Source organism: Strongylocentrotus purpuratus, unplaced genomic scaffold, assembly GCF_000002235.5.
Source record: "Strongylocentrotus purpuratus isolate Spur 01 unplaced genomic scaffold, Spur_5.0 spur5_scaffold_11, whole genome shotgun sequence".
NCBI classification, from domain to species: domain Eukaryota; kingdom Metazoa; phylum Echinodermata; class Echinoidea; order Camarodonta; family Strongylocentrotidae; genus Strongylocentrotus; species Strongylocentrotus purpuratus.
This window is the reverse complement of record NW_022145596.1, coordinates 8,488,565-8,515,569: the sequence shown is the minus strand read 5'-3', so window position 1 is coordinate 8,515,569 and position 27,005 is coordinate 8,488,565. Positions and strand designations below refer to the sequence as shown.

Here is a 27,005-nt window from a genome sequence, read left to right as displayed (position 1 = left end):
TAAAATTTGATTATTTATTCAAATCATTCACTTCTAATTTCGCTCGGGAAATGAAATTATGATATACATCATGTTTCATTCAGAGTTTAATCCGCCTCCTTTGTCCTGTTAATTGAGAATTCTTTCTCCTATCTATCTCTCCCTCTCTCTGTCTCCCCCCCCCCCCCCCTCTCTCTCTCTCTCTCTCTCTCTCTCTATCTTACCTATTTTGCCCCCGAGACGTCAATACACACATGAAAGTACAAAATTTGAAGGAAAAAAAAAGAAAAAAAAGATATCGGGTAATAGCAAAAGATTCTAACAAACGGTATTCCCCAAACCTACCATTTTCCAACGATCCCATCTCTCCTATCCTCTCCCTTAAGAGTTCAATTCATGTTACATTTTCAATTTGACAATTTTAAAAGACCAATTACACTAATAAATACTCATCGAATCGTCTTGTTTTCATTTTCACATTTATATTTACAGGCGAGTGTTCATGTACTTTTTAAAGTGGTTACAGTTTTTAATTTTTATAACAAGCATGAACAATTATTTTGCAACACAGACGTATAACCATTAACACTTTTTGTCTTCTTCAAATAGATAAATGGTGTACATTATACATTAAATGACAAAGTATCACATAAACATTAGTTAAACGAACGTACGCTGATTGACATAAAACAAGTACCATTATTTATATAATTCCGCGAAGTAATACAAAATTATTTTCTACTTATGTGTATGCGGGTGTTTTAACTCTTGATTGTTTTTCTCTAAAACATAATATATTCTTTCTTCTAGAGTCATGTGGTATTATGAAACAAACTGTCCCGTGTTGATACAGTAGGAAAGGTCACGTGATTTAAGCAAAAGCATACAAATTAAATAGGAACAATAGATCTATGAATAACGCCTCCTCAGAATCATTTTATTATAACTATATAATAGTTATGGAATCATCTTCATGGCGAATGGGCTTCTACACGTATATTGAAACATGGGGAGTATCAATTGTTACAATAATTATACTTTCAATCTGAACAAATAAACAATTGGAAAGACTTTTTGATGAGAGCATGTTCATCGATAAGTGTGTGAAAATGGAGGCCTTTATGAAAACTAAATTAAAATTAAATACATTTTTAAAAGCATTTGTTTAACTGTGATATTGATAATTCAGCAGTTTTAGCAAAATTAAAGTGGTCCAACGGAAAGTCTTAGGTATACCATACCCTTTTATGCTTATTTTTGCAAGTTTAATTTTCTGACCTCTTTATATACCACTGGATGTTGCAAACATTTTTACAAAGGGCGGACAGGAATTTCCTACAAATCAGTAAATAAATCGAAAAAATATCGTTCCAATACAACATATTGTACGATAAGACTTCGGTATTTTATGGAAAGATAAAATTGATAATAAAATGAAGTATTATGTAAAAAAAAAGACAGGTATACAAAATATAAATGAGATATCTACTATATCTTCTAATACAGAAAACAAATGTAACATTTGCTATAAAAAAAAAAGAAGAAGAATATAATGCAGCTGCGACTGTGGTGTCCCAGATATATTTTCTTTTCATATTTAAATGGCAAGAGATTTTCGTTTCATAAATGATTGTTTTAATAAAAGATTAGGCATCACTCCTATCTACATGATGTAAACACCCTTAATTATCATCTTTGGAAAGACTAAAACGTGCATCCTCTTAAAATATGATAAAATAATGAACACTATCTCGGTTTAATCTACCAATGGTAGCCAAATCAGGAGTTATACTGCTCTTCCAGCAGGCCCTGAAATTACTATTACCCAAACATTGCTAGCTAGCCATTTACACCAAGGTGGAGTGGTATAATTCCGTATAAATGTGGGTGAACACCCTGTCCAAAGGTGTAAGAACAGAGCAAGGATCGAATCCCGGACCTTTCGTTTAAGAGACAAGACCTTTAACCAATATACCACAGTTCTCGCTATGTTTCGAGATGAAACAAAATAATTGTTAAAATCACGTTCACACTCTGACGAATTAAATGTTGCACTGAAATTCGCGAAGAGAACAACCAAGTAAAAAGGGCATTTGAACGCATCAGCATATGATTTAGAAAATACAAACGTCTCACGTGACTATACAAAAACAAAAAGAAGAAGAAAAACAGACTGCAGCATATCAATGGATTTTACTTCCGGCATCAAATTCACGTTTCATCAGGAATGCCAACAAAAATATGTGATATAAATTTTCCTTTTTCATGACAGTTAGTCTTTTAAATATGAGCTTTGTCACTGAATCACAATGTTGGGAAACGTAATCCTCTTCTTTGCGATTTTTGATGGAATTATGATCAGGAAGAAAGCCTATTTAGTTTGATGGGTAGCGATACCATTGTCGTATACATCGTCTGAATGATGACTTTGTGAAGGAATGCGAAGGGGGGGGGGGGAGGGGGAGGTGGCATAGATGCTTGCTATACAATGAATATTATAGGCCTAATAAGACTACTCTGTACACAATAACTGGAACAATATGCCTCTGGATAAATGCTCTCTATTTTGGAATATATTGAAAAAAATAATCGCAGACAATTTACTTTTAACATAACGAAACAAAACACTTATGGTCACGTGATCAACACGCCTCGTAATGCATTTATGAAAATAATCCACGCACGGCGTTCCATAGTATTATACATACTTACGTACTGCTGATATATCTACCATTATAATAGTTAACTACAAATGTCGATTTTATCATTTTCTTACAAATTAGAGAATGCAAAACTGAGTTGAAATGTACATTGTACGTATCGTTTCGTCCACACTGAAAACGACTCTTTACTCTCACCCGAACGATCGGCAAAGTTCGTTTGCTCTCGGCAATTCTGTTTCGGAAAATAGAAGTGCTTTTCTCAAATACATAACACATAGCATTTGTGGCAGTGCTAAACCGTCTTTATACAATCGCACGACTATAAAAAAATCGTCCTGCACGAGGTGTTCGAGGATAAAATCATCCTCGTACCCTCTTCCTCAACCATTTTGGAAAAAAGTAATTTCCAACATTCCATTTGTGAAAAAAAGTAATTTTCAACATTCTATTTTGTCATAAATACATTTATCATACACAATTCCGTCCTCAAGTTATTTCACATCCTCCTACGAACGTCATGTTTGTATCGGCAATGCCGGGAAAGTCACACACATGTTGATAATAAGTCACAAAATATATATGTGGTAAAAAAAATATGACACGCAAGTACTGAGTTGAGTCGTATAACACCTTTTGTTCTTCAGAACGCCATTTCTTTGTAAAATACCGCCATCTCTTGACAAGAACGGGTAATCGAATGGCGAACTCGAGACAACCGTCGCCTTCATTTAGTGATTTGAATTTCCTCTTCGTTAGTCGATCCAAATCTCTCGATTTATGTCAGTGAATCCCACTGTAATGATTAATCAGAGCTTAATCATGGCTTTTACATCTCATATTCGCCATAATGGCACACGAGCTTACAAAAACCCCAAACAAAGTGCTCTTTTAAATGCCAAAACGTTTGGGATCAGTGAATAAAAACGGACTGGTGGTAAACAGGTATTTTGGTGCAATCGCACCTTGTTATATCGCCCCAATGGCCATAAATTGACAGGTCCCAAAGCCAAAAATGCCAATCAACCCAATTCTCCCTTTAATTCCCAGTCCATCTTTGACCTATGTGGCATACTTCAAATCATCAGGTCATCGCGCCAGTCGGGTGGTCGTCTTATACGACCTTTTGTAAGACGAAAGCGGAAGATGACGCGACCTTTTGTAGATTTTCCGTAGGGTTTTCACAAAGTGTCGGATAAATTAGACCAGACCATTTGTAGATTAGAGACATATATTTCATATACATTACCCCGAAATTTCATGAACAAAGGGGCATGTCTTCGCAAAAGGTCGGGTAACGCCACCACCTAACGACCCGACGCGATGATCCGATGATTCGAATCAAGCCGTCCTACATTGATGAGAATGCACCATGCCACATTCTTAATAATTTCATCATTGCGGCAGTCATCTATCTAAATCATTTCAAGACTACCTCATCGACACGCCGTGTTTCTGCGTCGTTAAACTTGTCAAATCAGAAAGGTCAACAACTTGTCAAAGACAGTAAAAACCTGAAAGGCAGTTAGTATCAGTCTTCCCAGCAACAAAGTTCTTACACAGTTCTTTAATGTCTGAAGTCCACCGTACTAAAAGTCACTACTCCACGTGAGTTTCAATTTACACAAGTAAATATCACCTGATCGATACAATGGTATTCCTCCTCTGCTTTCGAGAGTTCCTTGGGATTTTTTTTTCTGGGAGTACAAATATTCGTCTTCATCTTTAGTTGGTGATTCGTTCAGTTCAGTCCCATGGATGGTCGATATACAAGGAAATATTTGACAATAACAAAATCTTACCTTCGTTATCATTCTAATTTGTACAATCTACACGATTTGTGCAATAATTGCTATACCTTATTAATCAATCTAAATAACTACAATATTACATGGTTGGTATGTAATATGATTTTGATCAGTTTTCGATTAGATGATCATTTCATATAAGTTTGTGTTCCTAAACAGAAGAAATTTGAATCCGTGAACACATGTTGATCAATGTGAAAACAAAGTGCAATCGAGCTCCAACTTGCTACATGGTAGGAAAGAAAAAACGACGCCCCAGTTGCGAGTATGTTTTAGAAATTCGAAGTCCGCTTAAATTCTCCACCTTCCATAAAACTGAAGAACGCTGACCAACTCGCAGATCGGGTCCAGACGATCCCATCAATATCACGTGGCAAATATATTCACACGTAACTAATCTGGCGGGAAAATCACATTCGAGCATGTGTTGCTCTCCGCTAATCGTAAGTTTCATACTCGTGTGTTGGTGACGGGTCATCAGCGTTCAGATTCCACTAATGTGACTTTCGTTGATGATGATGACCTTACAAATCACCGGAGTGCGATTGCTCGTTTTCCAATATGATACATGATCGTGCGATTCGGAAAGACGTGCAACCATAAAACATAAGACATTGCAAACTCGTACGTCGCATGTCATGTCTTCATTACCTTCGAGCGAAGTCATTGATCGAACAGACGTGTACCCGTTATTGATGACATAAATATACAGAAAGAGAAAGAGAGAAAGAGTTTAACAATGGATTGCAAATTGACATTACAACCTTGTAAGCTGTCACAATTCGCTACGCTAACAATCATCAAATTTTCGTCAAGTTCCTGCAATCATTTCGCGAATCAACATGCGAACATCCATCCTTGTTCATGAGCTTCTACCTGGATTCGATTTTCACGCGATAGGTCTGAACTTGGAACAAACACTGACATTGATGAAATAACGAATTTTCCAAGAAAAAGGGTAACATTCTTACATCATTGACAGTTCCTTTCGATAAAGGGGGAGGGGCTTTGATAGAATTGATTGTCATGAGGTTGATTTTAAAGGTGTGGGGTTATGGCAGAGGTATAGGAAACGTGATCTACTCAAAGGGTTGCAGGGTTTATTCCCGTTTCGACGATGCATTTCAAAGATATCCAAAGGCAAATTAATTTCCTGGCGATGACGATTTCTCATTCGCGTCCAAACGCGTCGCTGCCGAACATTCGCTATCCATTCGAGATTTCTCTATTCTTTGTGGATGAGACTGTGCCTGGTATATAGGATGAGGTTCCAATGAAGGAGTCTTACACCAACGTTTCCTGGCCCCAGAATTCACCATCTTCATCAGAGGTCAGGAATTCCCACCGTTTGACCCACTCCTCATCATCGGCCGATGCGTCCCAAGACGTACGCGTCATCGCCAGTGACGTCCTACCTGGGTTGCCCACCATGGTGTCCCTTGGCGGCGTACCCCTGCCCTCTGCGGCATCCGTGCTTCTTGGCGTATCAGGAGTGCTCGGAGGCGTGAACCAAGCAGAGCTAGGAGGTGAGCTAACCTCGCTATTGCTTCGCACCTTACCTACGTCACTCACTGACCACTCGATGTGAGTAGGTGTAACAGTGGTGTTGATTGTCTTTAGACCGACTTCCTCCGACGGCGATAATGTTCGCGGCTTCGGCTCCTGCGGCGGTTCTCGATTTCCAACGGAGTTGTTGTTGACCTCGGAGTTATCAAACCACTGCGACCGCTCTAGATACGACCGCCTAGGCATCTGCGGCGAGTACAGGCCTGTGGGCTGCATCTCAAAGACAGGGATCCAAATATCACTCTCTTTCTTGGAGCTACCAGGCTTGACACTGCCGTACTCGGGCGGTTGTGACACAGAACGCTGACGCGGACTCGACGACGTGACGCGGAACGTTTTCGGCGAGGGGCTGCGGCTATTGGACAAACCCTTATGTTGCGGGATAACAAGGCGAGGTGGTGGGCGGTGGGCCGAGGGCGATGTTCGGGGTGGGGCACTAAATTCAATTCCTCCGGTCGGTTGTTCTTGAGAGGAATCCGCCGAAGCACATTCGCTAACATCTTGCTCACTTTGCTCATCGGGATGTTCCGATAGAGTATACGCATCCAACATTGTCACTTCATCACAATCGGCTAGCATATTGTTTCTGCGCGCATTAGTCCTTGCACCAGCAGATCCCGCGCGCGGTAACGAGCTAGCCTTCTGCCGAGCCACTTCGGCGCTCACTTTTACGGACCCTCTAAGAAGCCATTCATGAGCCCGTGGGCTTCCTTTGCGTGTCTCCAAACAACTGTCGTCCGAAGACTCGAAAATGTCCGAACTCATGCTGTTGCATTCATGCAGTTCTAGGATATTTTCAGAATGTGACATATGGAACTCGCCGTCATCCTCAGCTACTTTAGCTTCCATTGGCTCCGATGGCTGAGTCTCTTCAGCCTCCTCCGAACTATATGGAAACAAGAAAACAAACAGTCCGAGTTAATAATTTGGCAAAGCAAAAAACTTGAACATGTACACTAGGGAAACACAGCTTGTGGCACGAAATTATGAATTTCATATATACATATTAATATCATTTAAACTAAACGATGAAGTCGTCACCTATGAATTGCTTCTTTTTCATGGGAGGTGACACTGAAATACTTTACGAAAAATTTAGCTCAAAGAAAAGCGATTTTTCAATTCTTGCTTCGCCTTTTACACAAAATTAAAACATCTTAAATATTTCTTTGAAGAGTGCTTAGTACAATTGTCAGGACTTGCAACTGATCAAGTACACAGTGACAATGGATTTTACAAACTTTTACCTACTTTTGATTTAAATATGCTACCGATACATGATCCCAATCTTGGTGTACCACCCCTCCCACCCCCCCCCGATATTTGAAACCAGTCAGCAAAAGTAATAATTCCGACTGCAACATTGTGACTCCATGTGACAATGGCATGCATTTAGCCAAACATACAACTGTAGACGGGACTGTAATTTTGGGAGGGGAGGGGCGATGGACTGGGTATGAGGTATGCCAGCGAAAAATACCATGCTTGTTTCTCGGCGCCTTCGGAAATGTTCAACCAACAATGGCCTTCAAAACAATATGGGGATGATGTCGAAAGCAAAATGAACCTTCTCACAAAAAGGTCGAGGAAGGAGAAAAATAATCATGGTAATTATTGCCCTTGATATCAATACCAACGTAGAATTCTTGTATCTAACACATGGGTTCTCTTCGCAGATGCAATTAGTCAATTAGTTAAGTAATCTGGCCTTAAATCGCGATCGTGCTGTGACCAGAGTTGTCGAATTTGAACATGTGAGGGACCACTTATGTCACACGTGCAGTGTCTATGGAATATTATACACTAATTTGGAATTAAGGGATTCAATTTTCGGGGAAAAGGAGTTAAACATCTTTACTACAATAATACAGAGTGTTCTTTTTATCGAGGCTTCATATGAGTCTCATCTCAGTCTTATTTTAATCATTATCATACACTGAAGTAAAAACTAAAAGTAAGATTAACCAGGCTTCGATTTACTATAGCAGGAGGTCGCTTTTTCATGACAAAATTAATATGGCTTTTTTTCAAATATATTCATTTCAAAAGCGAGTAGGAAGCGCAAGCTGGATGTCAGGGTTCACGTGGGTCATGCTACAATCATACCAAAAACGTCTTTTCACCTCCTTTCAGATGAAAGCCATTATGATAAGAAAATTCAGAAAGAAAAAATGATCAAAATTGCGATAAAAGAAAAAAAAGGAGGGTGTAACCGTACATGACCAAGCAATAAATTAAAATGCATTTTGTAGTGTGGTTATATTATTTTCATTATATCATATCCTTGTAATGAAATAAATACACTTGTAATTTGATAATAGCTCTAGACCTTGCATAACTGACAAATATTTGAATTAAATTTGTATCAGAATGCTGGAGAATTACAGGGGTAGGTATAAGGTCAAGGCTTTAGATATGTAAAATCATTGCTATTGCGATCGGGAAGAATGAAAATGTATATATATGAGAAGGTAATGGATTTTATATAATTTCATTTTCTCCCGGAAAATAAAGCTACAATTTATATTGTTTAAACACGTCACTGACATCAACTTTGATAATAGTTTAAAGCCCCACTGCACTACTTATAGCTACTTGCGCCCGATATATAGCAAACAGTGCCTAATCGGTGACCATTGGTCCCCCACGGTCCCCTTTTTCTTATGTTAATTGAGAACTGATTTGATGAGATAACCATCTGTCAGTTACCATGCAGGGAGGTCTAATCCCTCCTGGTCAAACTAGTGCAAATAGGCTTCAAAATGAAAAAAGAGGTTTAGATAAACACCATCTTTAATGAAAAGAGAAAGAAAAGAAAAGGAAATGAGAGATTGAGAATACTTTCTATCCCACTTCCTGTACCCCTCTGGACCAGCCGTCATATCGATAGTTGACCTAGGTTTGAGAGAAGATCGAGAAATCTACTCAAGGTCAATTTCAATACCCTATCGTAGACGTTCCCATAGAAATCATATTCGGATAATATTGAATGGTGGTGGTGGTGGTTATTTTACCTGACTGCTAAAAAAGCATAAATGCTTGTAAGTAAGCAACCAGACGGCCGACGGCTTTAGGTCCTCTCCAAGGGACCTGGTAATGAGGATTAATGCCTTACCAAATGGCACCGGGTCACCGGATTACGAGACCACTGCTCTACCGACTGAGCTATAGCGCCTCTGTAATGTCCACACATTTCAAGACGTGATGGACAAAGATGTTGAAATCATCTCAGGTTGATTTTTCGAAAGTCTTTGCGATCACGATGTTAGTGGGGTGAACAAACGGGAAGGGAAGATGGAAAGCAACAGGATTATGAACTGGGGGCGTTTCACAAAACATGTCATCGGTGACAAATGACAGTTTTTGTTATAAGCTACCGAAATCCTTGCTTCTGATTGGTCATCAGCAGATTTGTAACTGATTTTAGTCATTTGTCATTGTAAAAAAGCTTTGTGAAACGGGTCGCTGGTGTAATTTTATTTACCTTAATCCACGAAGCCTCTTGTTTAGAAGATAGTCCAGTGCTTCAGAATCCATATCTTGAAGTCTACGGAGAACCTCGTCATGCATTTCCCCTGAGACCTGTGGATTGTTATCATTTGAAGGTAAGAATTATTCATCAATATTTCTAACTGAATCAAACAAATAATATACTCTTACTACTGGTCATCCCAGTATTTCCCAATGTTAATAGCCAAATATACAAATATGTAAACCTGTTAACTTTTCTTCCATGATGTTGGTGTGGGTTAGTACATGTCATTGATTAAATGTTCTTCTTGTTTGTTTTATCATATATACCTGTTCGATTTTTCTCACATTTGTTTTCCTTAAATGGAGTTGTGAAAATGTGAAAATAAATTCAATTAAATAAGGAATGATTCCACGTCACACTCTCTGGTGAGAAATGTACTGTAACTGTCCACTGTAAAAGGTTGTACGTAACAGACGTGGTCCTGTAAATCAGAAAGCGTTTGAGTGTATTTCAAATTATATCGTTGGTGTCTCTTTTTTGCATATCAATCTTTAAAAAGACCTAACAAATCACGTTTTTGGAGCGCGTTTTACTACTTCTAATGCCTATTATTCTTATATGTTAGTTTTATAATGTTTTTACCTTTGTTTGTGAGCTTTGGGATTTTCATCAGTCATTTTTCTGTGTATTACATTTTTATTCTGTTCAGGAGCAGGGTGTAAAACAGACTTTGTATCTCCAATGTATATCTGATTCTTGTTATCCTGATTAAATATATTTCAATAAAATAAAATAAATAGTACATACCATGAACATCTCGTCGTGATGGTCGATGAGCCGCTGTACCACCTGGATGACGTCACGGTTCTCCTCCATGTGGTCGGCGGCGTCGCCCTTCAACTCGCCCGATTTGGTCCGTCTCAGGATGTTTGGACCGAACAGCGTGGCCAGGTTGATGGAGTCCATCTTGTTTCCTTGTTGCTATTGGAGGCAGAAAATACAGCACATAAATTATAATAATAATAATAATGGTGTAAACTTGTAGAGCGCACACACCATCCAGGGACGCTCATGGTGCTAGCTCAGCGACAGTTCTCTTTAATACAAGTAAATAAACAATTTTGCAATATTTATATCACCCATTTCAATCCTCAGCTCTGCCCGGTCCAGCAGGGAGACTTATTTTTTTCTTTCGAAATGCGATTCAAGTAAGACCAACACGTATTTGTAATGCTTGTACGTTCTTCAAGAAAAATTGTATAGCCCGAGAATGTCTGTAAAAGCCGTAGAGTGCATCCTTTCCTTGGGATGGAAGCACTTGTCTTAATACGTGGATAAATATGAAATAAGCAGGAGAGGCTACGAAGTTGTGTGTCATGTTATTCTCATAATCATCATTTATTTAAAAAAAAAATGCACATTATTATGTTTAAATTCAATACATTATATGCTCGTATTACTCATTTGTTCTGGTTTTACTCTTACGTCATACGTCATGGTGACCAGACTTTTCAGGCATGTTTAGAAATGGTATCTCTTTATTCATAAATCCCACAGCACCTTCGCGTACAGATTACCAAGTGTGATCTGGGACCTCTGTATGAGATCAAAATCAGAAAGAGGGTTCTCATGCTCATCATCAAAACAAGGACCTTCCATACAGGAAAACCCTTGCTTCAACAAGTTAAAGTACACCATGTATAACTGTCTTAACACTATGTCACCCTATTGGCGCCATCGGCTCTGTGATTGGTCAGTTAATGCCTACCTCGTGACCGTCCGCATCTATGACGTCGGCGGAATGCGCGGCGACGGTGCGCAGGAAAGACAAGAGCGCCCTCAGTGTGTCTCGATGTGCAATGGGCAAGAGGTATACAAGAAGTCGAAGTGCTTCCTTTTGCTGCTCCAGTGAGTTGGATAATTCTGAAGCGAATTAAAAAAAAGCGAATGAACAAAATAAATTAGCGATGAAATGTGTGAAGATAAAAAATAAACATGAAAAGAGGTTTTCATCTACATTTGGTCTTAAACTCATGTCTAAGTAAAGCCACATTGTAATTTAGTAAAACAAAATAACTTTTAGAATGGTCAGAATGAAAATTAAGTTTCAGCATTTCATCAAATGCTTGAACTTTAAATGGTTTGCCTCTGCTTGACACTTGTTTTAAAAATATGTTTCTTTTAATTCAACTCCATAGTCGGTGCATCGATCAAGGTAGTTTCCTTTCCAACAACATAATATTTTGAAGATAATGATTTAGGTTAGTCGATAACTTACTGGCTGTTCCTACAAATGCGGTGTAGAGTTCTCTCGTGAGCAGGGGTTCGGGCAGATCACGGAAGTATTCTTTCAACAGCGCCCCCACGTCATGAGGGGATATCGAGCTACTTAACTGAATCAGGTCACCCACGTCCAATTCTTCACGTAACTAGAAAGAAAATCAAAAATCAAAATGTTTTATTTAGCGAGTTATTGGCTACAGAATCAATGTATTTGCATGAACGGTTAGAATTAGAAAGGGTAAAACAGGATCGCAAAGACTTACGAATACAAATTAAGCTAAGGCAATTTTGATAGTTTTGTCCATCACAATTTGAAACGTGCGAGTAATAAGGTATTGAAATTGCCCTAAATATTTTTTTAAAGTCTGTGTGATCCTGTTGTAAGTTAACAGTTTGAGCAGAATGAAGACAAAGCAGGATCATTTTTTTTTCAAACCCAGAAGATTTGAATGATAGAATAATGTTTGTCGTGTCCCAAGCCTTGGTCGCCTAAAAATCAAAGGGAGAGGGGAAGGAGAAAAAAGGATGTCTGTCAGGAAGAGAGAGAGAGAGAGAAAGAGAAAGAGAGAGAGATAAAGAGAGAGAGAGAGAAAGAGTGTATGTGTTTGTGTGATACAGATGGGCAAAACAAAAGAACAGGAGACACAGAGAAAAACAGGTCTGAAGAGAAAGATAGAGAAAGAGAGAAAGACATCGATGGATAAAAAGAGAATCATTCTTAATAACGACGCTTGTAAAGGTGGGCAAAAGTGGTTCATCGAGATTTGGCTCTTTTGACCTTTAAAAGCTAAAGTGCATTCAAAAGTATAAATTATAAATGAAAAACTAAATTTTTCAATTATTTTTTGCTGAGCGGGAGATTTTCGTGATTCTTAACAAAGCCTTGGGTAATCAGGTTCCTATTACCCAGAAATATCAATAGGGATTATAGAAACGACTTTTACTGAGCTAGCTCCTTTACATGAGTCAACGGTTTCTCACAAGAAAAACTTCTCTTCTAACAATAGCTTCAGTGACATCAAAGAAAAGAAGATAAAGAATGTCTTTTTAGTCTTCATTTTGAAACCTTAATGTATCCAAGTGATTCGATGGCATACTTGCTATATGTAGCATGTGCACGCGATCCCGGAATAACCGTCTCAATATTTATTGATGACAATGAGAATGTACAGTGTTGAACGCATTGCTACTTAATTTTCTTGACTAGCTTATCACTGCGCTTCAAATTATCATTCGTTTTCATTGTTTTAAAGTAAACACTAAGGAAATACATGATTTTTGTAAATGAAGGAAGCTACTGAATGGGCAATTGTCTCAATGAGAACCCGCTATTCATTGTATCAATAGTGATGCACCACTTGATGGTTCCTTGATCATAAACCTGTCCTAAAAATGATCACCAAGACTTTCGAGAAATAATTGTAAGGACAATTCCCATATCCTGTAATATGTCCTCCTAAAACTCATGTTCTCATTACGTAACACATCACTGCGGTGTTTTCGCATTTCACAAGGTGTTGGACGAGGCTAATTACATTGTCTTAGGTAGAGTTTTCGAAGGTTTTTGCGATCGACTTTCTCAAAGTAAAGTCATGTTAGGAATGGTAACGCCCAAAGTAAACGCCTTAAACTTAGACAATTTTCATCCCATTGCCCACAAAATATAATCCACCCTTAGCTCAATAGGGCATGGGACGGTCAGCCTACGAGCTCGCCAGACCATTCCCCGCTTTCAATCGATCGCCATTGTCCAGGGCTATTCAGGGAAGGGGCGTCTTCGATCCGGATTCTACCCCCACGAGCTTATCTGAACAAATGCAAGAAAGAAATGATTTCCAGTTTGTAAACAAACATTTTACTTCAGAAGCAACTTGGTGGTGTATCAAGGAACATTCTTTCTGTGCGAGCTAAACGATGATATTACTGTACGTATAAATGAAGCGAAATTGTAGTCTCTTGGCGCCAATCCCAGCTGGTATAAAACGGGACTAAATGAAACCTGTCGCCTGTGTGTCCTTTCAAGGAAGGTGTCAACTACAACACGAAGGTAACTATATATATCTAATCCATATAATACCTCTAACATGCGGTAGGGTTTGCGTACAATGCAACAACGGTAGACATTGATTGGTGAATGTTTGCACTGTATACTTTAAACGTACATGTGCAGCCGTCATGATTGCCTTTTATACAAACTAGTTCTGAAATGGTGCTCAAACTCTTAGCGCATTTTGTGATAATGTTACTTGCATATATTAAGCTTACGTATTGACACCTTAATATGTTTGCAACCATTTCAAAAAGGAGTTGCTGGTTCAGAAGGTTTCTTCTTCTTCTTCATCCAGTATAGTACAGACCGCCGTTGCCATATCATCGTACCTTGTTCTTGTCAAGTGCCGAGTGTACAGTGCAAGTAAAAAGACTCTAAAAGAATTCTATGTGCAGCTAAAAGCAATCTGAAGCTCAACGGAGCTTAATGTGTTGCACCTTCTGCTTGAAAAGTTCCAAAGAGGTGTGATTGACGACAGCAAATGGTAAGGAGTTCCACAGTCGGATAGTATCAGGGTAGAATGTGGTTTGGAATAGTAGAGTTCTGGCAAAGGGAACATGGAACTTCTGCGGATTTCCACGGGTTCTGGGACCAACAACTGGTATGAAGTAGGTGACTGGAGGATGGCGGAGTATGCTGTAAACCATGCCTACTTTCTGCTGAGCCCTCTTTCCTGCAGACTTGCACCATTACCACGGGTCCCACACTATTGAAGCATACTCCACCACAGGGCGTACTAATGTCTTACTTACTTGCTTGGTATACTTGGGTGTAGAGACTGGAAGCTTAGCTTATCTGTCTCTCTTTACTGTTGCATCCCGTCTCAAGTATGGTTCAAACTTAATTGGATTGTTTCTCCAATACCTTTCTAGGGATGACTTGAATTGGTTAATGGTGGCAGCATTGACTACTTCATAAGGCAAGGCATTCCATTTTTTTCATCGTTGCATTGTATTGGTTTATTGAGATAAAAATCATCGGACATGCAGCTAAAGCTGAAATTGTTCAATTTACACTCCTTATTGAGAAACTACACTGCCTAAGTCTTGTGTTGAAACGTTGTTTGACAATCTTGAAATCATGTCCTCTTGTTGCTGAGCCAGTGGCTAGTTGGAAGAATTTTGAAGGATTCACTCTGTCAAAGCCTCTCAAGATTTTGAATGTCTGTATTTGGTCTGCTCTTTGTCTTCTGTAAGCCAAAGTAGGACAGCAACTCCTTTAAGAGAAGAGTCGATGGCATGACAAGCTTTAGATCATTTTAATGACATCGGATAGAACCATTTTCTTGGAGTATAAGTTCTATGGAGGAGAATTTACATTGTAGCTAGGAGCTTTATAGACAGAATAACCTAGGAGTTCCCTTAGCGCAGCTATTCCGAATGTTATATAAAAACAACCTCTAGTAGTAGATATTGTCGTTGGAAAGGTAAAATTGAATGAACTCTTTGTCCAAACTGCGTGCTTGGAAGTAGTTATTATTTTTCTAACGAAACAAAAGTATGGAGATGAAAGAATAATTGTAACATTTCTTGAGATACATAATGGTGCCACGACATTGACATGCTTTCCACGAATGCCACTACACGGTCCATTTTACTATCACTCTAGTTCAGGGGGAAACAAATCAGCCGACAACTTTAATGTGCTGTTGTCAGGTTTATCAAATTCTCGGTAAACATATTACATTTGCCATAATGATGTGGTTTTATGAAAGGAAATTGAGTGTATCATCAACGTGAGATACAACTATGTTGTGCTGTTTATTGCACATACATTTTGTATTGAATATAAAACGTTGTGACTACATCAGTCTGCATTGCGAATATTATAGTGATAAATCATTGATTTTTCTGTTATTTTTCTTCAATGGGTGCATGTACTCTCGCTCATTTGACCTTTTCGCGAATCCCTTTCTACATGAATTCCAATAGGAGATGCCACGTGTTGACGTTTATAATAAGAAGATTCTAAGTTGTAACTCCTAGGAATACACTTTATTGTTTGAATTGAATGCATTGGTCAAGCTTATTGTCCATTTAAAACCTGACCAGGACCAGCATCTTTTAAGTAGAAAAACAGTAGTCTATAGGTCAGCCCAGTGACTTATCTTAGTTTGTCCAGCATCTCTACGCTCTTCTTATGAGTTATGTATAACAGCAGGCATAAATGAATGAATCAGAGAAAGTGTAAATACCAATAATGTTTAAAATTCAAATAATGTTTAAAAGTCAAAATTAATGGCTTGTACACATTTTTCACTGTGAGTGACTGTGAGTCACGTATATTATTTGTTTGTTTTATACATAACGTATTCCCCCTCTTGCTATTTAGCCTGTAAAACATGTACATTGCTATTTACATGTCAATGGGTCTTCTGTTCTTCTATAATCTTGTTCTTTCTCTATGGTCATCCCCTTTCTCCCCCTATTCTCTATCCACTTTCTCTTTATAACACACGCTTTCTTCCACTCTGCATGTTGTGTTGTAAGCGCAAGAAATTCCAGTATAATTCTTACAATAATATAGGGTCGAATAATAAAAAGTGTCAAAAGATCTGTAATCGTGATTCCCAGGCACCCTACATGCTGATTGTCTTCTTAACAAATGGAAGCCTCATCAGTATTGTTCTCTCTGAGGGCACTGCAATCATTTTTTGTATTGTTACCCGGCTTTAGGCGCTCAAGCATTCAAGGAATTAATTCCTACCTGGTTTTTACACTAAGCTGTTTTTCTGTGTTGCTTTTCATAGTTTACCTGACTAGTATATTTATGTGCAATCATACACCTTTTATTTGTTGTATTTTATATTGATGAGTGAAATTGATGAATCTTGAAGTGCGCGTCAATATCAAAATGATAATGGTGAAGGAACTGATAGTGAATTAAATAATGGTCGACCCAATCAAACAAAGTAAGAATGGTCAGTTCTATATTTTTACAGCGTATCACTTAATAAATTAGAAAATAAGTTTCAAAATCTAAGTTTCTGACTCTCATCAGAACTTCAAATTATCTTTGAACGCACTTAAATGGAATGCACTTCCCGTGAGCTTTGAAATTTAATAATCGTCTTTGGGATTTTACTTGACGTTAATGTCTGCAACCTATAGGTCAAAAACAGCTTTAACTGGAATAGGGAGTGACAAACCATGCTGTGCCATTAATTTCTACAGATGGACTTTCAAAACCTTGCACGCGTTTCTTCAAAAAGAGAAATTCTCCCCAAGAAAGAGATTAAAGGATTGAAAATTAAGAGCGATGTCGGCGGAAGTCTTATCAGACGTGCACGGCTTGAATGATGAGATGCTTTACAAGAGATGGACTTTCATCGGGTACTTTGGTAGTCCAATTGCCCTTGGGTAGAGCAAATTATTAAGATCCTTCCCCCAGAGAAACAAGATAGGAGATTAACCTTTGTGAGCGAAACTGAAACCTCTTAATTTGATATTTGTTAAATTCTAAATCTATTACCTTGGCATATGAATGAATAGCAGACAAAAGACGAGTTGTTTGTTGAATTTGACCATTCTGAATACTACCTGCTACTTTAGACTGTTGCGAATACTATCGTGACTATGTATTAGGATCAAGATGTACATCATGTTACACGCCTACCATTTTAACATCTGATATTTGTATTCATTTTTTAAAGCACCACTGCACTACTTGTAGCTACTTGCTCCCTCTATATAGAAAACAATGCCTCAGCGGTGCCCGTTGGTCTCCCTTGATCCTCTTTGTCTTATGTTAATTGAGAGCCGAGTTGATAAGATAACCACCTGTCAGTGACCACGCTGGGTGGTCTTATCCTTCCTGGCCAAACTAGTGCAGTCGGGCTTTAAATACAGTCTATATAATTTATGCAGACTACTAGTACTACAAGTAGGGCACTCCACTATCTGTCACAAGTAGTGCAATATCTTGGTGAGATTGAACCTCTTAACCAAACTCGTGCAGAATAAACGCTGCTCCTAAGGGAGCTCAGTACGTAAGGAGGTCGATATCTCTCCCACCAACCCAGGACATCGACCTTAGTTTGAAGATTGAAATATTTTCCTTTCGAAACCGATATTTCGCCCATGTTTTCATCCAATCTAATGAAAATTCTAATACGGGATTCTAAGAAACCAAGTCGTATATACCCGGCTTCCCGGCTTCGTTTGGTAAACAAAATGTAAAAAAAAAGTAATTGATCTTTGCAATGTGATAGATATCGTTGTCCAGTGATTGCATTGCATGACCGATACTTCTTTCTTCAGAAATGATGTAATTGACTTTAAATGACGAGATAAAAAAAACATTACATATCATTGATAGTGGAAAATAATAACAACATCATGTCAAAGGACATTGGTACCGCGGCGGGACTTGAACCGCAAACCATGATTGTGATCCACAACTGGGGGACAGATCAACTACGCCTCATGCTGATAATAGCACATACATGTAATAATTGTTTAGTACACATACAAAAAGCTTTCTGAAATATCAGGGACATAATGGTTTCTCAAAATTATTTTTCCTTCTGTACGAGTGAAATAAGTCCAATGCCATCTACGATCAGGTCGTACATTAAAACGCGTAAGCCCATGAAAAAACAGCAAAAAGAAACGAATTTCAGGAGGAAAAAAAATCAAAATAATTAAAAATAACAACGTACGAAATGTAAACTCTACTAAAATGCACGATAGAATAGAAAGCAATAATCCGCTTAGCAATTTAAATTCTATTGTTTTCACGCGTCAATAGGATATAAAAAAAATGCAAGTCTGTTATTAATATTCCTCACGCATCAAGGCTACTTACAATGTCTAAAAGTGACGCCTATTCTGTGCTGGCGCCAAAATCTTTAAACCACCAAAGGGTGTCAAAACATTCGCGTGCCGTGGGAAGCACTTCCAATCGATATTCAGTTTTATTACATGAGGAAGAATCTTCAAGTTTTTGGCTGCCTTTTTCGTCATATCTCCTGGAAATGTATTAGCTTAACTCTATCTTGAGAGCGCACTAAGTTAAGACCATTTGGGGGGGGGGGGCACAAAGTCAGAGACATTTTGGGTATATTTCTTGATGACTCTGTTTGGGAAAAAAACAACATTAATACCCCAAGAAGAACAAAACCAGGCCGACAATAGACCCCCCCCCCCCAAAAAAAAAGGGCGAAAATTTTGTTTGTTTAGAGCATGAGGCATATTCGAGCACTTATACTGCAATTTCATGAGAAAAAACTACGATGTCTGAAAGATCATTTTCTTGCACCGAAGCAGTATTGTATGCTTCTTGATCGCTCCTCTTTGGGGGATGCACACCATTAGGTACCCGAGGTCTGATAGCTGTAATCAGTGATACTTCAACCCTATCATGAGATAGTACTTGATCTCATTCGGATGAATATGACCCAAGACATCTATCCACTCGTTTTCCAAGTCACTCATTCAGCGATCCGCCTGCATTCCACAACCGTTAATATTAGACTGCGCATCAAATACAAAGAAGCTTATTCTTATTTTTACATCCTTTAATAAACCCTTCTGCTCACATCAAACGTAAAATATGTTTTTTTTATACTGACAAGACATGTTACTGTAAATGATACAAAGCGTTTCCCTTTCATCATTAATAATTGAAGAGAAGGAAGCATAAGAATCGATTTTAGATATACTTCACGGCCAATATATACAATATGTAGCTAGGAACGCTTCTTTTTTTAATTTTAAATATAGTACCATGCTCTTAGTTGGAACCTAAGAGAGTGCTTCCACGACTGAGCTTATATCTAACTTCATGATATAAGCAGTAGGAACAGATCGTTTGCTGAGAGGCGGAAGGGTCGTAACTATTTGTTAAAGGATACATGTCTTTCTACCTCAAGCCAGACGAAATCTATTTGTAAAGGGAAGATTAGCTTCTTGGAAAAGTGAAAATCAATTTGTGAACTTTTTTCTTTCTTACACATTTTTGTGTACAGCGTATGTGACTTCCAGCTAGATTGTGTCATTTTGATGTTTAAAAAACCCAATAGTACACATTAATACGTATGTGCTACATAAACACACTCCTTTCAATGGCTCTCGAATAGTTTCTTTTACAATTCAATCACAATGACCGGAACTCAAATTTATCTTTAAAGATAAAGGTGAGTTCTGGTAATGCGATTGCATTGTGAAAGAAAAGGTGTGGAATGGATCAGAAAAAAGTTGATCATGTAGCATGTAAGTATTGGTGTGTACTGCAATGTTCTGGAGTCATCAAAATTATAATAAATTTGGCCCAGTCTTGGTAAAGTAACAAGCACTGTACACAGAAAGATGTATATGGGACTACACAAATGGTGTCGGGGCTACTATACCTTGATTTCCTTATCTTTCTTTGCTCATTACTTAGCCAGTATACAGTTTCTTCCGAAATTGTTTGGCACATGACATTTATATGTATTTCAGTGTAAGTTTTATTTGATTATGTGAGAATTGCTTTTTTTTTTTTTTACCAGAACTCAAGTTTATCTTTAAGTATACAATACATCTTTCTATTCATGGTATTCTTGTTCTTGTTCTTTCAGAAATCTAGTGACAAACAGGGAAGCGAGTTCATCATGAAGAAGATAGGACGTACGTCGATAAAGCGTCGACTGCTGATCCTCATGGTGCTCATCAACGGCGTCTTCCTCTACCTGAACGTCAAGTTCCTGACGATTGACGACCTCAAGCAGTTCTCCGAGGAGCTCAGCGCCAACCTACGAAAGATGCGGCTTCTAGAGCAAACTTATACGGAGGAGTGGGACGCAATAGAAAGAGAGAAACTTGCAGAAGCAGAAGCAGAAGGCGGTCAGGAGTTCGTCTGGGAGAAGGTTGAAAACCTCCATCTGGCGTTGCCGGCGTACACGAAGATGAGACACATCTTATCTCGACTTCAAGATTTCCAGTTCCTGTTCTCGAAGAGAGTGAAACAGATTAGGATATCGCAGGAGATGCTGACTTTTAAGTCACTCTTGTGGAGAGGTGATGTTCAACGACTGCAGGATATATTTGTGGATGTTCTTCAGACAAATCGTAGCATCAAGGTGGGACTCATAGGCGGTTCGCTGTCAGGCCAGACCATTTGCCCCGATAGGTCTTGTCTCTTTATTGATCATGTCAAGAAATGGCTTGAGAATATCCTTCAGACGAGCGTCACTTTACACAATGCTGCAATCCCCTTCACCACCAGCGATTACTTTGCTTGGTGCACAGAACCACATCTGGATGTGGAAAACATGGACATTGTTATATGGGAGTCAGCGACTGATGACTACATCATGCGATCTGATATTGATAAACAGCGTTATGACCATGCCGCTCAACCGCAGGAACTTCTTACGCGTCAGCTGAAGGCACTTCCTACCAAACCATTCTTGATGTACGTCAATTTTATGTCACCTGAGAACATCCGCAATCGGGACTGCGTCAACTCGGAGTATTACGCAGGGCGACATCTCAGCAGTCATTATAACATCACATCCGTGAGCTGGTGTGCAGCTGTTTGTTCAAGTCTTTGGCAGCTTGGTTTTACACCAGATGAACTCATTCACTCAGGAGAATTACTAAGCGAGAGGGCCCACGAACAGGCTGGGCTCTTTGTCATTAACTTCCTGAAAGGCATCCTAAAATCTGTGACAGTTCAACACATGAATCGAATCAGAACAAATGGAACATACCTTCAGAGACTAGTAGACCTACATGATGTTTTTAAGGCAAACTCAAAAGATGTTCACTCGGGTGAGACACACCAACGACAGCAACCCGTTTTCAATGCAATTTGGAACAGAAAAACAGAAAGAGACATTTCAAACGACAGTGTCGTGACAGGAAACGAGTTAGATCCACTGATGGCACTGATGTCAACAGAATTAAATCCGAAACCTGATGGTAAAAACTCAGTCTTGACATCTTTGTACTTGAACAAAACGGACCAGCCCTTTTCAAGACCGGAACGCCATCTGAACAAAAGATCTCGATTTCCTGCTAAATGGATCCACAACCCTATGTGTTGGCCACTCTCACAACCTCAGTTCGTACCTGGTCGCATGTTTTCTTTGTCAAGAAACGACGGTTGGGATACAGGCATCTCCGAAAAGGAGAACTGGTATACCAGTACAAGTTCTCAGAAGACAATCACATTCTCCTTCGAGATGGCGCCCTCTCTGTCGAACCGAACATGTGTCCTTGCACTAGCAGTGATGGCCTGTGACTACTGTGGTCATGCCTTGGCATGGCTGGACAAGGACTTTAATAAGGCTGTCCTGGTTGTAGGCAAGTGGACCGGTCATGCTATCAGGGTCATCGAGATCATGAGAGACGTCGCTCCTGGGAAACATACTTTTAATCTCAAGAGTTTGGAAAGCAGGCCTTTCAAACTATCCGCAGTCATGGTGGGTCATAAAGACAAGACAATGTTTTAGCGAATAGAATGTGAATATTCATCCATTATACCAAGGGATGCATGTGAGTTGTTCTTGTGGCCGACTATACTCTGCATGTTCAACGACCCACGTCCCAGGGTTCTACCTAAGTCGTTTTTTTTTTGATGGTGACGACAAAAGCCGGTCTCCTGACGTTCCTGATCAGAGTTAATTTATACCCGTTTGTAGAATATGATAGAACATCCCTTAAATCAAGGTAAACCATCATAAAGTATTGGGCGCTAGAAAAAAACATTGTGAAGAGATTCACTATTTTGAAAACACCCAATATCAATTAACATGATCGCAACAATCAATATAACAGCGGAGTTGATTTCTTGAAAGTCTCGGTTTTGTTAATAAGAAAAGCGGCTGTACCATTTTAGATTTCAACTGCGAGTAATATAATACTTCAGTGTCTGTCACAATAAACTTCTAGCATTTTTGCTATTTTGTTATGACGCGTATAAACATTCAGAATATCGTTCAGTGATCGTTCTTAAATTCGAACATCAGACACTTCTAAATCCCCTCTATCTCTCTTTGCTAAGAAAATGCTTTCACGGAACTGACGTTAAAAAAAGGAGAACATGGATTTCAAAGTAACTCTAAGAAACAAATCCCAGGGGTTGGTCGAGGAAATGAGCTTACAGTCATTTTAGATAGATGACTGGGATTTCAAAGGTTCAAAACTGTCGGGATCGTTAAGTGCTTTTGCCCTCTCAAATTTGACAGAAGTTGTCAGAAAACGTTTTTTGTCGGAAATCCCTCAGTATGGGGTGACCTATCGTAAGACATGGGTTGAGCGGAGAGAGATGACGGGGAAGATTAGTAAAGTACTATTGGCCCATATGCAGGGGAAAATATCTTATTCGATTATATAATAATACGTACTATGTTGTAGGAACTCCATGAATGTAATAGACTAAAAAATGTTTAAGGTGGTGAAAATGTAATGGTAACAAATCTGTGTTATTGGTAAAATAAAGTTAAATGACTGGTATGAAGAGCTAAAATAGTTGTAAAGACGTTACTGTTCGCACTGATATGAATCTCTTAGAAAGTCTTCCCTTATATTTTATAAAATTTCTTTTTACTTTAACGTATGCTGACAAGAGATTAATTTTGAACTCGCTCTAAAGAAAGGAACAGGCACATTGGTCTTTTTAGCGAAGTTAACGGTTAACCATATTCAGCAGTGCCAAAATAAAATAACATAACGGTTTGTTTGTGGTGCCAAAACTTTGAAGCTGGGATTTCGATGCATAAAGGCCAGTTTCATAATACTTCGAAGTACAACTGCAATAAGACGCCATTTTTAGTATTGCTTTACTTCAAAACAAAGTTATAAATAACGTAGGATATCACAAATAGTTATCGTAAAGGCTCCTTTGTGTTTGGTAGATACAATTATATATTTATCAGATGTTTGCTCTATGAAGATGCGTAGTCAAAGCCTATGAAAAAAGGATTCGGCGAGATTTATCGATGCTACTATTACTATTGATATACATATTTGGATCAGCTTAACGGTTTTTAATATTTTAAATCTGTAAGTTTTCATATATAGCTAGTGATAGATAATACATTTGAAAGACCGAGGTACGGTTTCATAGAACTTGTTATAAATACTGAAAAACCTAATATTGATACAAGCTTCTGAAATCATACGATTTGATTGGCTGTCAAGCAAAGGTGTCATAGATTTTTGGCATTTGTTATTTATAACATGTTTGGTGAAACCGGGCCCACAATGTAAAAATAGCATCGTCGGTAGATATGAAGATGTTAGAGTAAAATGCAGAGACTGTTCTGTTAGCAGACGACAAAGGACTGGCGTCCTGAATGAAATTTGTTTCGACTGAAGTGGCGGGAGATGAGATAAGGACATACCATTTTCAACTCTTATTTAAAAAAAACTAATATTTACAAAACAATGCAAACATCTCGATTCATTTAACCTCGCGACGTTTCGGTAGTTTGGCAACTTAGAGTGACTGAGTGACATCATGTCGTGATGTTAATAAAATCGTGATGTTTGAGGCAAGTTAGCAACTTACCAGCCAATGAACTTCCACATAGTGTAAATAGACCTAATGCATCTTATAATAAATGTGAAAGGGACTTTTTTTATAAGGGGTATATTTTGTAGGTGCTTATGGGTTTAGTTCTCCTTGCCATCTTCTGTTGGGTTCAATTATGTTTTCTTTATGTATTACAAAATGACTAGATGCCTTTTAAATTGAATGACTGACAAATAAAAACCTATGTGTATATTGTATGAATAGAATTACTTGTTATAACTCTCATTTTTGAGAAGTGAAGATGGGTGTATGTGCGTGTGTGTTTGTGTATGTGATAGTGTGTGTGAGAGAGAGAGAGAGAGAGAAAGAGAAAGAGAAAGAGAAAGAGAAAGAGAAAGAGAGAACTTCATTGTCATTTTGATTATTAGGTTGTTTTCATTGCAATCATAATGTAAACTCGTACTTCGGTTTCCTTCCATAGATCATTCTTATAAAACACTACCCTTTGAAGCAAACACAAATTTAAGGCATATTCAATGAATAATACCTTTTGTTTTGTAGCCATAACTTGAAACACATCTGCAACATGATTTCGATAGGAAACAAACGAATGAAGTCATGTGTGAATGAAATGTATCCCTGTCGTAAAGTAAGAGACCTATAAGAATTTTAAACTAATTTATCAGTTTACATATTATCATCAGTTTGATCAAGGTTGGGTGGAGATGAACAGTCGATGACAATAACAGATGCCCTTTATATGGTATCCTTGAAACAGAAGTTGTAGATTTATATAAATCTTTTTCTCAAATTTAATTCTATCTTCGTGACGGTGAAGAGCATTAATCCTTTCAACCAAAATGACAAGGTTGATTTTAGTTCATGATAAGAAAACAGCAAGGACAGAATGTTTTCATTGCAGATGAACTTGGAGTGGCAGGGATTAAAAATACAAGGCTGACACTCTGTGAGAACATTGAACACGTGTTTACCAAGAAGTAGTTACATCATGAAATGGAATCCCACCCAGATAATTAGCTGGTATTATTAAAAGCAGAACAACGAGAGAAATGAATTAGTGAAAGTTTGAGCCATATCCGATTAAAAATAGGAAAGTTATGAATTTTGGAAGTTGTCATCAGTGAAACACAAATTGGCAACACTGGATTGTGAGGTCCTCTCCTAATCGCATTGTGCAGAAAATGTCATGAACTTTCAATTTCTTAGTTATTGATGACGAAGAAGATTTGTTTCATACAGGGGTTGTATAAAATCATATTTCCAATAATTATATTTAGGGAGAGCGTTTGATTGAAATTTTCTGTAAAGAAAATAGAAAGCTCTGATTAAAAAAATATATATAGGTGCATTTTGGGGTTTTAAAATTGTATTGTATCGACATTTCCAATTGACCGCCGCTCTTAAAGAAAACTTGGCTTATATTTACTCCACAAATAAATACTATCCGATGCAAGCTTTCTCTATCGCACACAAATATCGTAATATTAGCAGATGGGGATCGAGATCTCTTCCATGGCTTCTTAAAAAGCAATTTCAAATGCATTAATCACGATAATAATGCGATTTCGATCTCCTTTAGATTAGCGATATTTTCAGAAAAAACATCTGCAAATTGTAGAGAACCATCTTGCATAAGCCCCTGTATAATATCACAGTAATACCTGCCTACTAAAGTGACAAGAACACGTTTTCGACGCATAACTAAATAATTCAAATCGAGCCCAGTCTGAGCTCCTAGACTACATGCTAAATGTAGAAGAAGAAGAAAGAGAAGGAGAAGATGTTTGCCTCTTTGAATACAACAAGTTACTATCAGTCTCCGCCGGGCGTGTCTAAAAATAGACTCGGGTACCTAGGAAGCGATATCGTGATGCATTACTACGGCATCGCGTTCAGCGGATCATAGGAAAATTATGCATCCGTCGCGAAACAGGTAAACCTTTACTTGTCAGGATTTGAGATTACACGATGGATGCAAAATATGCCCAAGAGGGGACAGATCGTATTCGGAACTAGGGAAGGAGTGGGGATGAAAGTGGAGAGGAAAAAGATCAGCAAAGTCTAATGCAATAGCTGATGGTCAAATGGGGATATTGTTAACAGGTGGTAAAGTGGGTGAGGAAGAGACTATCGCATACGACTATCGCATGGCAACGCAATTCTTGAAATGGTCATCTGAACATTATTTCTACCAGATTGAATTTTTAAGATTAAGTATATTGAAGAGAATCAAAGATCACGGAATGAAACTATCGAACAAATTTTATTTCACTTATACCATCCCATGGCTATTAATCAACATTCAATGGAACCATAGCACCATCAGAATACGATAACTAGAAATGCAATCGTGTCGCAACGATGTGCGTGCAATGACGCCGTGTTTCTACGTGTCAAAGGAAAGAGCTTCTCTCGGACTATCCAGAGCAATTTGTACGAAGTCTGTAGCTTCTGTAATATTGGAGATAGGTAGGGCGAAAGAAAGGCCTCAACAGTGACCTTGATGGGATGGTAGTGACTATGCCTACGAAGTTTGAAAGAAATTGGGATAGGGGAAAGAACCTAGAAAGGGCTTGCAAGCACTGCGTGCAAAAACCAATGGGATTTGGTGCATGTTCGTCATTGCAGTCAAGATCGTTCTGGGGGCCAAAAGCGTGAACCCGATATGCCCCATAGACAATTCGTGTAATGTATGGGCGGAA

At 38.4% G+C, this 27,005-nt stretch overlaps 2 protein-coding genes across 2 annotated transcripts in view; one reads left to right on the top strand and one right to left on the bottom strand.

Moving 5' to 3' along the window:
• Window positions 1-444: 444 nt before the first annotated feature.
• Window positions 445-27,005, bottom strand: part of LOC582099 (rho GTPase-activating protein 6) — a 60,976-nt gene continuing 34,415 nt past the window's right edge. Inside the window, exons 5-9 of the mRNA XM_030980557.1 lie at window positions 11,767-11,917; window positions 11,257-11,411; window positions 10,296-10,469; window positions 9,498-9,595; window positions 445-6,899 (exon numbers count right to left, since the gene is read on the bottom strand). Coding sequence (XP_030836417.1) covers window positions 5,732-6,899; window positions 9,498-9,595; window positions 10,296-10,469; window positions 11,257-11,411; window positions 11,767-11,917 — 1,746 coding nt within the window. The 3' untranslated portion in view covers window positions 445-5,731. The remainder of the gene's footprint in view (window positions 6,900-9,497; window positions 9,596-10,295; window positions 10,470-11,256; window positions 11,412-11,766; window positions 11,918-27,005) is intronic.
• Window positions 13,515-24,548, top strand: LOC100889432. The gene is made up of 2 exons (XM_003731001.3): window positions 13,515-13,818; window positions 20,381-24,548. The coding sequence occupies exon 2, from the start codon at window positions 20,414-20,416 to the stop codon at window positions 22,256-22,258; it is 1,845 nt and encodes a 614-aa protein (XP_003731049.2). The 5' UTR covers window positions 13,515-13,818; window positions 20,381-20,413; the 3' UTR covers window positions 22,259-24,548.

Bases quoted from the DNA above. Each gene is read 5' to 3' on its own strand.
- LOC100889432 (XM_003731001.3), top strand. From the start codon at position 20,414: ATGAAGAAGATAGGACGTACGTCGATAAAGCGTCGACTGCTGATCCTC.